The 11,172-nt window shown below is 39.8% G+C and overlaps 1 protein-coding gene across 5 annotated transcripts in view; it reads left to right on the top strand.

The window, feature by feature from the left end:
* The first annotated feature begins 5,020 nt into the window (after window positions 1–5,020).
* The window catches only part of SNRPF (small nuclear ribonucleoprotein polypeptide F), a 39,341-nt gene continuing 33,189 nt past the window's right edge, over window positions 5,021–11,172 (top strand). For 4 of the 5 annotated variants that reach the window (XM_044384516.3, XM_057316303.1, XM_057316301.1 and 1 more), the window contains exons 1-3: window positions 5,031–5,166; window positions 7,053–7,178; window positions 11,027–11,091. In XM_044384516.3, the coding sequence (XP_044240451.1) occupies window positions 5,164–5,166; window positions 7,053–7,178; window positions 11,027–11,091 (194 nt within the window). In that variant the 5' untranslated portion in view covers window positions 5,031–5,163. Of the gene's footprint in view, window positions 5,167–7,052; window positions 7,179–11,026; window positions 11,092–11,172 lie in introns of all 5 variants that reach the window. The other variant, XM_026499858.4, reaches the window with a different exon arrangement.

Here is an 11,172-nt window from a genome sequence, read left to right as displayed (position 1 = left end):
TATATGAATAAATTTTATGTGTCAACTCAGATTTCCTCAGTCTCATCTGTCTCAGGGGTCCTGCCTCTACAATGACTCCTTCATGAGGCCCTAGGTTCCTCCACCTGAGGCTGACACCCGAGGTTCCTCCCACCACACTGAGCTGTAAAGACTGGGAGCTGACATCCTCAGCTATGCTCAGCTGGGAGACTGGATGGAACCCATAGGTAAATTCCCTCTCAGTGCCTAAGCAACCTTTGCTGGACTTCAATGCATAATATTTCAATAAATCTGTCCAGAGACATCCCATGGATGACCAACTGACCGTTTCTGTGAAGGAGCTGTGACCAGCTCAATAATATAAAACCTAGTATTTGCTTCTCATTCTTCCCTGTTTTACCTTTTTGCTTCACGCTTACTGCCCTGGGATTGTGCCTGCCAATAAAACATTCACACTTAAATTTTGCCTTGGTGTCCATTTACAGGGATCATGGGCTTGACACTATGGGAGAAATTTCTCTTCTATCAGAGTAAAAGAAACAACTGTGTTTTTCCTGCGTGACTTAAAAAAAAAATCTTATGGAAATTGGATCATGTAACCAATCATTTCTTTTTGCCAGGACTCCAAAAGTTTAGAGACAAATGTGAAGCCCATCTCTAACCAGTGCATAAGGCAGTATGGTGTAGATATCTGTATTCTAATCTTATATCTGCTTGTACTTTTCTACATCCTTCATTACTTCATTATATCTTTTTTTGTGTTTTTTTTTAAATAAGAAACTTAAAATCATTTTTTGATTATCCAGAAGATAAAGAATGTAGCTTAGAATAATGACAAAAGCACAAAATGAGAGAGTCTATTCCGGGGCTCTCTCTAAATCATGGTATGACCATGTTTTCATCATCTACAAAATGACAGGTTTAGCTAGGTATCTCTAGGGTTCTGTCCTAAGTTCAAAATAAAATGATTCGGGACACCTGGGTGGCTCGCGTCTGCCTCTGGCTCAGGTCATGATCCCAGGGTCCTGGAATGGGGCCCCACTGCTCAGTGGGGAGCCTGCTTCTACCATGCCTCTGCTCCTGCCCCTGCTTGTGCTCTCTCTCTCTTTCTCTCTCAAATAAATAAATAAAATCTTTTAAAAAATAAACTTAAAATTCAATGACTCATCAATGCCAACTTAAGAATTGGAACACACTGGGGTGGGGGAATGGGATAGACCGGTGATGGGTAGTAAGGAGGGCACATATTGCATGGTGCACTGGGTGTTATACACAACTAATGAATCATCGAGCCTTACATCGAAAACCGGGGATGTACTGTATGGTGACTAACATAATATAATAAAAAATCATTATCAAAAAAAAAAAAAAAGGAAAAAAAAAAAAAGAATTGGAACACACTGGGGCGCCTTGGTGGCACAGCGGTTAAGCGTCTGCCTTCAGCTCAGGGCGTGATCCTGGCGTTATGGGATCGAGCCCCACATCAGGCTCTTCCGCTATGAGCCTGCTTCTTTCTCTCCCACTCCCCCTGCTTGTGTTCCCTCTCTCGCTGGCTGTCTCTATCTCTGTCGAATAAATAAATAAAATCTTAAAAAAAAAAAAAAAAAGAATTGGAACACACTTGACCCCTAACCACAATACCAGGTTTCCCTTGAAGTATGATTCTCTATGATAGTAGAAAGAATATGGGCTTTGCACCACCAAAAAGGCTTGGATTCTAATCTAGGTTTATTAGTTATGTGATCGAGGAAGTAAATATATTTTGAGTTTTAATTTCTTTTCTAGACAAAACACATCTTTCAAATTTGACATAGTATGTGTGAAGCTTCTACCAGACAGAGGCACTCAGATCTTGCCTCCCTCCCCTCACTCCCACCCTTTTCCCCCTTGCCCCTTTAAATCTACTTTGGCCATAACTGATTCTGACCATAATCATGGGAAAATGAAATGTTGAGATTATGGGAATAAAGAAAATAAAAGGAAGAGCTCATCAATTTCAAAAGTAACTTTCTAAACTATCCCACTTTGCCTTGCATTTATGTTTATATTTTTATGTTTTCTACATATTTTATATGTATATTTCTACATATTTTATATAAATTGTATATATCTATGTATTTATTTGTACTCTACTCAAACACATTTTAGCGACGGGCAGCATTGTGTGAAGGAAAAATCTTAGGCTTTGTAGACATTTCACCTTCTACATGGCCTTTAGCAAAATACATAACCTTCCTGAATCTGTCTCATCTCTAAAATGGGGCTAATGATACCTACCTGGAAGTGTTGTATTAAATAAATTATATGAAATATCCTAGCATAACATAGCAGGCACTAAATATGTATTGGTTCCCTTCTCAAAGAGGTTTTCTTTCTTTTTTTTTTTTAAGATTTTTTTTTTTTTTATTCATTTGACAGAGAGACAGCAAGCGAGAGAGGGAACACAAGCAGGGGGAGTGGGAGAGGAAGAAGCAGGGTCCCAGCGGAGGAGCCTGATGTGGGGCTCGATCCCAGAACGCCGGGATCATGCCCTGAGCCGAAGGCAGATGCTTAACGACTGCGCTACCCAGGCGCCCCTCAAAGAGGTTTTCAAGTTCCATGAGGGCAGAGATCACATGTTCATTTTATTCACCTTAATAAATATTTCTTGGTCATTTAACAAATTACTTTTTAGATGTTTGTTCACCACTGGAATTTCTGGGTTATATGCTGAGCAGTAGAACCCAGACCTTACTAAACTATTCACCCTAATTAATAATTAGGGACTGTTTGCTCAGAATGTGCTCAAATGTATTCTATCTCATCTTCAAAAAATATAAATCCCGTGTTTCCACCATATTAGAGCCAATTATTCTGATGGGTATTCTGTTGAGCCTTATGCTAACCTGGCAATATATACTTTTAAAATAATTATGCCTTTTAGCCCAGAAATTTTACTTCTAAGGATTTACTGTAAAGAATCAGAGATATACTCAAAGACTCATGTTCAAAAGTATGTTCAAAACACATTGTTTATAATGGGGGAAATGGGAACAATGGAATGATGAATAAATGAGCACATATACATAATACCAATTATGCATAATAGACATTACACTACATTTTAGAATATTTAATTATATGAGAATTTGCTCAATATAAAGTGAAGAAAACAAGAACTATATGTAGATATCTTTTTTTTTTTAAGTGCATATGTTACAATAAATAGTACACCAAAAAAGTAAAGCTGTTTTCTTTGGTGATACTAGTAATTTTTGTTTGTTTTAGCACTTCCTGTATTTCCAGATTCTCAGAGTGTACATATGGTTTTTAAAATTCAAAAAATACCAATGACCTTATGACCACTTTATTTTCAAAAAGGTAAGATTAATATTTAACACAAGGATAAAAACCAACTTTAGGGACGCCTAGGTGGCTCGGGCAGTTAAGCATCCAATGCTTGATCTTGGCTCAGGTCATGATCTCAGGGTTGTGAGTTCAAGCCCTTAACTGTGGTGGAGACTACTTAAAACCACCACCACCACAACAACATACTTCAAACACAGCTATATTTACGAAGATTATGGTAATACTGTGTTTCACTTCACTGAGAAAAGTTTTTTAAAAAATCAGACTTTTAAAGAATATATTGACCTTTTGAAAGTTAGCTTTATGAAGTAGAAAAAGCAAAGAGTTTTCAGAGTGAAAGCCAGCTGTGTAGCCCTGGTCAAGTTACCTGCAGAGCCATTTTCCTCATCTCTAAAATGGGAGCATACCAACCAAATCACAGGCTGTATAGTAAGATTTCCATTATAGCAGTTGTGAAGGAGCCTGGCACAAAGTAGGAACTCAGAGGCTAAATGTTCATTAAACGATGGTCAAACTAAGGGAAAATTCATTGAACGTTGGGGATAAATAATTCCAACTGTTCCGCATAAACTACACTAAAAATTACTGTAATTTCACAGTATTCTCCACCATTTTCATGGGCATTAAGATAACAGTAAACATTCGCCGAGCCCTTAAGTTCCATCCTCTTTCACATTATTTAATCCTCGCAAACCCCAACGATAGTACTGTTTTTAATGCCATCTATAGCTGAGTAAACAAAGGTCTTAAGTAGGAGACAAACGCCTTAGGGGGTTAAGAAACTACCCAGCACCATCCCTAAGTGATGGACAGAGGTTCTGAACTCAAGCTGCCTCCAAAGTCTTACCCACTACCCCGTAATGCCTCCATATGCAACATTCAAACTTGAATTCCAAGTCCATTTTCTTAGGGCAGCAAAAACAAAACGGAAACAAAAACAGAACCCAGCACTTCTCAAAGTGCTTATTTTCCAAGAACTGCATTTAGCATTTCAGATCAGAGAGAGCTGAAAGTCTGCCCCTCCCCCCCAGCCCCCCGCGGGGAGACGCGGAAATAAGTGACATTCTGATCAATACCGTTACATCAGAAGGGTTAAAGACTGCGCCGGGTCTCTGGTGGCAATGCAAAAGAAACAGATCTACAGGGAGACCACCACACTGTATTCGAGAATCAATTTGACCTCATCTGAACTATATTCTGTACTTGACTTTCTTTGGTGGGTTTCACCTCTCTTAGTCTAGTCCTGCTTCTCCCACTTCCTTTAAAGTGGGTTGAAATAAGCGATACAGAATAGAGAAAGCGACTGTGGTATAGGAGCCTCCAAATCACAGAATCTGTGGGAAAGTGAGCAAGAAACTTAAGAGCCAAGAATCGGTCCTCACAGGTCTAAGAGGACAAGAAACCCCCATTAGCCATGCTGGAGAGAAATCCTGTCCGCTCTATAGGGTACACAGCCGAACCGTGGAGGCAGGTGAGTAGACGAGAAACCCGGACCCACCTCCCCGCCTTTCCAACCTCTCCGGGACCCTCTCTCGCGAGCTGTGCTACTGAAGTTTCCCACAGGGCTGTGCGCCGCGCGGAAGGCTCGTTAGCTCGCGCTATCACTGGTTGCCAGGAGACACTGGCAAGCCACCTCCTCCAATCAGGACGCGTCTTTCTCTGCCCAATCACAGAAGCTGAGAGAGCTGTAGTCGAAGGTGAAAGGTCACGCTGCTGTTTGGCGGCCATTTCTCTGGAAGCTCCGCGTTTCCCGCCGGCCCGGAGTACTCCAGTCACGAGGGACAGACTACACCTGGGTCGGCGGCGAGTTGCCTGCAGCATTTGCTTGTAGTCGCGATGGTAAGGAGGAAGAAGGGAGAGCAAGGGAGAGCGGTGACCAGCCTCGCTGGGCCTGGTGGTTGATTCGCGCGTTTCCCATTCATCCGCGTGAGGAGCCGCGCACCCGGTCGCCAGCTCCTTTCTCCCTACTCTGGGGATCTTGGGAGCGCGCTCTCCTTCCGATGCCCTTCCTTCCCCAGAAGTGTCCCGATCCCTTCCCCTCTTCGTTTGAATGTGAGCCTGAGGTATCCTTGCTGGCTGGGACCACATGGTCGGGGTGAAGATGAAGTGGTTTTATGTCTCAGTTACCACGCCCAGAATCGGCTTTCTTTCATTTCATCACGTTGGGATTCTTAGCCCCGCAGCCCTCTGGAATACAGAACCCAGGCTTTGGAGCATTCATTGGTTCGTTGGCCAAATATTTTTTGAGCTCATGCTGCCTACCAGATGCTGTGCTAGGCGCCAGAATAGAAGGTGAAAAGTACTGACGCGGACCCTACTCGAGATTTACTCAGTCGGGTATGAGAGGCAGATTATATCAAATAATAACATCAACATGTAATTGCAAATAACGTGAAGTGGTAAGAAGAGAGCAAACAGGATGCTGTGAGGATGCGCGATGGTACATTAGAAGAATGGTCAGGGATGGCATCCCTGGTAGGAGGATTTAACCAGAAACCTAAATGATATGAAATATGAAAGCCAGCCCCTTAAAGAGCAAGAGGAAGAGTGTACAAAGCACAGGGAACATGAGTATAGGCCCCACTGCCGGAAAGAAAGCTTGACCAGTTGGAGGAATTGACAGAAAGCCACACAGCTTGCAAGAACAGTGGTTATGAGGTAGGGTCGGGAAGATCTCTTAGGTCATGTTAGGGGGTCTGGATTTTACTTAAAGCGCAGTTGAAAGCCATCGAGGCATTTTAAGCAGAGATATCCCATGATAAAAATACTTGCTGGTGTGCATAAGTTGGAGGAAGACAAGAGTAAAAACTGGAGACCCATTAGGAGGTTATTGCAGTAGCCCCCAAGTTCTTTGACATCACTCTGAATATGCTTATCTTAGAGAGCTTTAGTAGTCAAGTTTCTTGGTTCTTTTCTTTCTTTGGGCTGATGGATGAGCAGGTGAGGGAAGGAAAAGTCTGAATTCACTGGAGGAAACTACTGAATAAGCAAACATTAAGTGATTCCCCATATGTATTGGCAGGTTTGCTAAGTCAAATAAGATCCACCAGACCTAGCTCCTGGAATTCAAGTGAAAGACTGTCAAAAGCCATCTGCCCCCTCGTTCCCTCTGTAGCCCCATATTTGGGACTCTGACATCCATGAATTGTTTGTGTGTCCCTGAGATCTCCTTGTTGCTTTACTCTTCCCTCCTTTTACATAGATAGTCTCTTCTACCTAGAACAGCCCCCTTTCCCTCTGGAAATACCTCTCCTCCTTTAAAATGGAGGCATTACTTATTTTGGGCAACCTTTCCTTTTGACTCTGGATTGATCTGGTACCCTTATACATAGTATATCTCCTCTTACTATGTCAAAGTGTAATGTCTATTTTTATGTGTTTTGCCTCTCTTCCTCCTACTGTGAACATGAGGACAAGGAGTGTAATCTGCATTTTTTTTCCACTGCTTTTACCTTTGTTTCTTTATAGCCTGGAACAATGAGTAATGTATAGTAGGTATTCATTGTTTAAGTGAATACTGAATGAAATTGCCTAACTGGTATTTAAATTTCTCTTATGCTTTTCAACAAATAGAAGTGAGAATTATGTAGTAAAGTAAGAGTGAGTCAAGAGCATGCTTTATTTGGATACCATAAAATATTGGTGATTTGGTAGAGGGGAGTAGGTAATAGAAACTGAGCTAAGGAAAAATAATTGATTGAGTTCTGTTTTTGTTCTTTGTGTAGAGTTTGCCTCTCAATCCCAAACCTTTCCTGAATGGATTAACAGGAAAGCCAGTAATGGTGAAACTTAAGTGGGGAATGGAGTACAAAGGCTACCTGGTATCTGTAGATGGCTATATGAACATGCAGGTAAGCTAAAGGGATAAGAATCATTAAATTGAATTTACTTTGCTTTACCTTAACTCCTCAAAGGTTTACTGTGATTTATAAGAATGCAATCAACGAAACTGACAAACCTAAAACAAAATTCAGAAATAAAGTCAAGGTCTGGGAGGATGTTATAACTGTGATAAACTGTGTACAAGACCTATAAAACCAAAATTCAGCCACAGAATTGACTTCTAGTGGTTAAAATAAAAAGAACTCCGATATTTGAGTCACGCTGGCATAGGGGAAACAAATGAGGTTTTTGTTTTTTTTTTTTTTTTTTGCAGAAAAGCAAAACTCTCCCAATATTTAGCTCTGAAAGAAATTTTTCTTTTTTTCCTGAAATAAATTTTTCAAGTGAATTTCTTAAGTTTTTTAATGAATGCTAAATAAATAAAATAAAAAGAATAAAATAAAATAAAAATGGAAGCATTTCTTGAGAGACAAGACAGGCCAAACCAAAGGAATTGATGAACTGTGACTGAATGTCTGTTAAGCTAGCTTCTGTAAATGTTTAGGCCTGGGTGTTTTGTTTTGTCTTTAAAGATTTAGTTATTTTAGAGAGAGAATGCAGGGGAAGGTTGGGGGGTTTGTGGATGGGAGAGAGAATCTCAAGCAGACTCCCTCTGAGCTTGGAGCCCAATGCACAGCTCCATCTCATGACCCTGAGATCATGACCTGAGCTGAAATCAAGAGTCAGATGTTTAATTGACTGAGCCACCCAGGCACCCCTTGTTTTGTTTTTGTAATTGTGGTAAAAATATATCTAACATAAAATTTACCACTTTTACCATTTTCGAGTGTAGAACTCAGTGGTATTAAGTGGCATTCACGTTAATGTGCATCTATCACCATTACGCATTTCTGAAACTCTTCCCTTGTCCCCAACGGAAACTATACCCGTTAAAAAATAAAACTCCCCTTTCCCGTCCCCTGGTAAATGTTATTCTTTCTGTCTCTGTTCTAGCTCATATAAGTGGAATCCTACAGTATTTGTCCTTTTGTGTCTGGCTCATTTCATTTAGCATAATGTTTTTAAGGTTCATCCATGTTGTAGCATGTGTTAGAATTTCATTCCTTTTAATGACTGAAATAATATTCCATTGTATGTATATACCACATTTTAATCCATTCTCCTGTTGGTGGGCATTTGAATTGTTTTCTACCTTCCAGCTGTTGTAAATTATATAATGAACATGGGTGTACAAATATCTGTTAGAGGATTCTGCTTTTACTTCTTTTGGATATATATCCAGAAGTGGAATTGCTGGATCATACATTAATTCTTTAATTTTTTGAGGAGCTGCCATACTGTGTTCTATAGCAGCTGTATCATTTTACATTCCAGCAGCAAAGCATAAAGGTTCCAGTTTCTTCACATCCTCACCAATACTTGTTATTTTCGGTTTTCTTTGATGATAGCCATCCTCATGAGTGTAAAATATCTCATGGTTTTTATTTGCATTTCCGCAATGATTAGTGATATTGCGATCTTTATGTGCTTTTTGGCTGTTTATGCATCTTTTTTGGAGAAATGACTGTTCATGTCTTTTGCTCATTTAAAAACTGGGATGTTTTATTTCTTTGTTGCTTAATTGTAGTAGTTGCCAGCCAGGTTTTTGACGAGTTTGAAGTTAAATTTTCCTGAAGCATAGGTATTTATGTGACTGATAAATGGCAGACTCCCAAGTATTCCATACTGATAGTACTTGTAGGAAGAGTACTAACAGGGGCACTTGTAGGCAAAAAGCTGAGACTTTCCTTAATTTAAGAGGTTACCACTTGAACAGATGATGCTTAGATCCCCAAAGTTCTTATAGAGCATGGTTTTGGCCTGGAAAATTCCTCAAGTAGGAATCATTTACCAAGGCCATAGAAAAATCTTAAGAGTATACCATTCTGCTGAAAATGTTCCAGACTTAGATAGTGGTGGTGATTACACAACTTTATGAATATATATTAAGAACCATTGACTTGTGTGGTGCCTGGGTGGCTCAGTCGTTAAGCGTCTGCCTTCGGCTCAGGGCGTGGTCCTGGCATTCTGGGATCGAGCCCCGCATCAGGCTCCTCGCTGGGAGCCTGCTTCTTCCTTTCCCACTCCCCCTGCTTGTGTTCCCTCTCTCGCTGGCTGTCTCTCTGTGAAATAAATAAATAAAATCTTAAAAAAAAAAAAAAGAACCATTGACTTGTACACTATAAAAGTGAATTTTATGCTATGGGAATTAATATATCAATAAAAGAAAGAAATAAAGAATACCCACTGAATATTTGGTTTTAGAAGTAATGTAGTTCCTGGTGAGCCTGCCAGATTTGTGAAATGTATCTGAATAGCCACATTAATGATGTTTTTTAATTTATTTATTCAACAAGTATGTATTAAGATCCATTATATGCCTGGCTCTGTGTATATACACCAATGAACAAAACTAAGTCACTACTTTCAAGGAGTTTGTGTTGTAGTAGTAGGAGATGGTAATATAATGTGATGTCAGGTAATGATAGACACTGTGGAGAAAAAGAAAGCAGAAACGGGGTAGTGACAAGAGTACAGTGTTAGACATGATAGCCAGGGAAAGGTTCTCTGAGGAAGTAAATTTAAGCAGAGAAAGGATTGAGTGAGCAACTGAAGAAAGTATCAAAGAAGGAAGAGCATCTCAGTTTGAGGCAACAGCAAGTACATAAGCCTTGTGGCGGGAACTGGCTTGGTGTGTTCAAGGCATGGCACAAAGGCCAAAGCAGAGGTGCCTGGGTGGCACAGTTGTTTAAGTGTGTGCCTTCAGCTCAGGTCCTGATCCCAGGGCCCTGGGATTGAGCCCTGTGCGTGGAGAGAGCCTGCTTCTCCCTCACCTGCCCACTTGTGCTGTCCGTCCCTATCTCTGTCTCTCTTAAATAAGTAAAGTTAAAAAAAAAAAAAAAAGGCCAAAGCAGAATGATGTAGGGGAAGAATGATAAAAAGGTTGGAATGGGGGCGCCTGGGTGGCACAGCGGTTAAGCGTCTGCCTTCAGCTCAGGGCGTGATCCCGGCGTTGCGGGATGGAGCCCCATGTCAGGCTCCTCCACTATGAGCCTGCTTCTTCCTCTCCCACTCCCCCTGCTTGTGTTCCCTCTCTCGCTGGCTGTCTCTATCTCTGTCAAATAAATAAATAAAATCTTTTTAAAAAAAAAGAGGTTGGAATGGTAGTCATAGAGAGCCTTTTAAGTGATTGTGATTTTTAAAAGTAACAAGGTTTATTACATATATGTGGGAGGAAACCTAAACATTTTGATGTAAAATTAGATAGAATTTCCTGAAATAACTATAAAGGTCACTCTGAATTGTTTAATTTTCTCTTAACTTTTTTGCTCTGTTTGTTAGCACATAATTAGAAAAAACTATTCAGTTCTTTGGTTTGGGTGTTAACTAATATAAAAGTATTTGATAATTTAGCCATAGATTTTGTACTCTGAATTTTGTAACTTTTTTCTAACTGAATTTTTGGATAACTTTAAAGTCACAACTTACTCATAAATTGGAGACTGTCTTCCTCAACATATTGTTTTAATGTCTAATAGAAAGAAATGTTACATAACTGAGAGATTTAAAAAATTATGTTGAAACAAGCTTTATTATATATCCTATATCCATCAATGTTAACTTTACAGAATGTTTATATGAAACCCAAAAGTACTACAGTAGTAAAAGAAAGCTAATCTATTAATTATAGATAATTGTTGGTATAGAAAGGTCTCAGTTAATAAGTTCTCTCACCAATATTACCTAATATTTTAGGTAGTGTTACACTATTTTCCTCCTGTGTTATTATACTAATATATTTTCTTTTGATTTAAAGCTTGCAAACACAGAAGAATACATAGATGGAGCATTGTCTGGACATTTGGGTGAAGTTTTAATAAGGTAATAAAACAGCAGTACTATATATAAGGAGTGACTGGAGAGCATTAGAAATACTGTTCAAATAGACTAGTGCCTCAGTTT

This window comes from Ursus arctos, unplaced genomic scaffold, assembly GCF_023065955.2.
Source record: "Ursus arctos isolate Adak ecotype North America unplaced genomic scaffold, UrsArc2.0 scaffold_21, whole genome shotgun sequence".
Lineage (NCBI taxonomy): Eukaryota > Metazoa > Chordata > Mammalia > Carnivora > Ursidae > Ursus > Ursus arctos.
The sequence above is the reverse complement of the archived record's forward strand: the minus strand, read 5'-3'. Positions and strand labels throughout refer to the sequence as shown.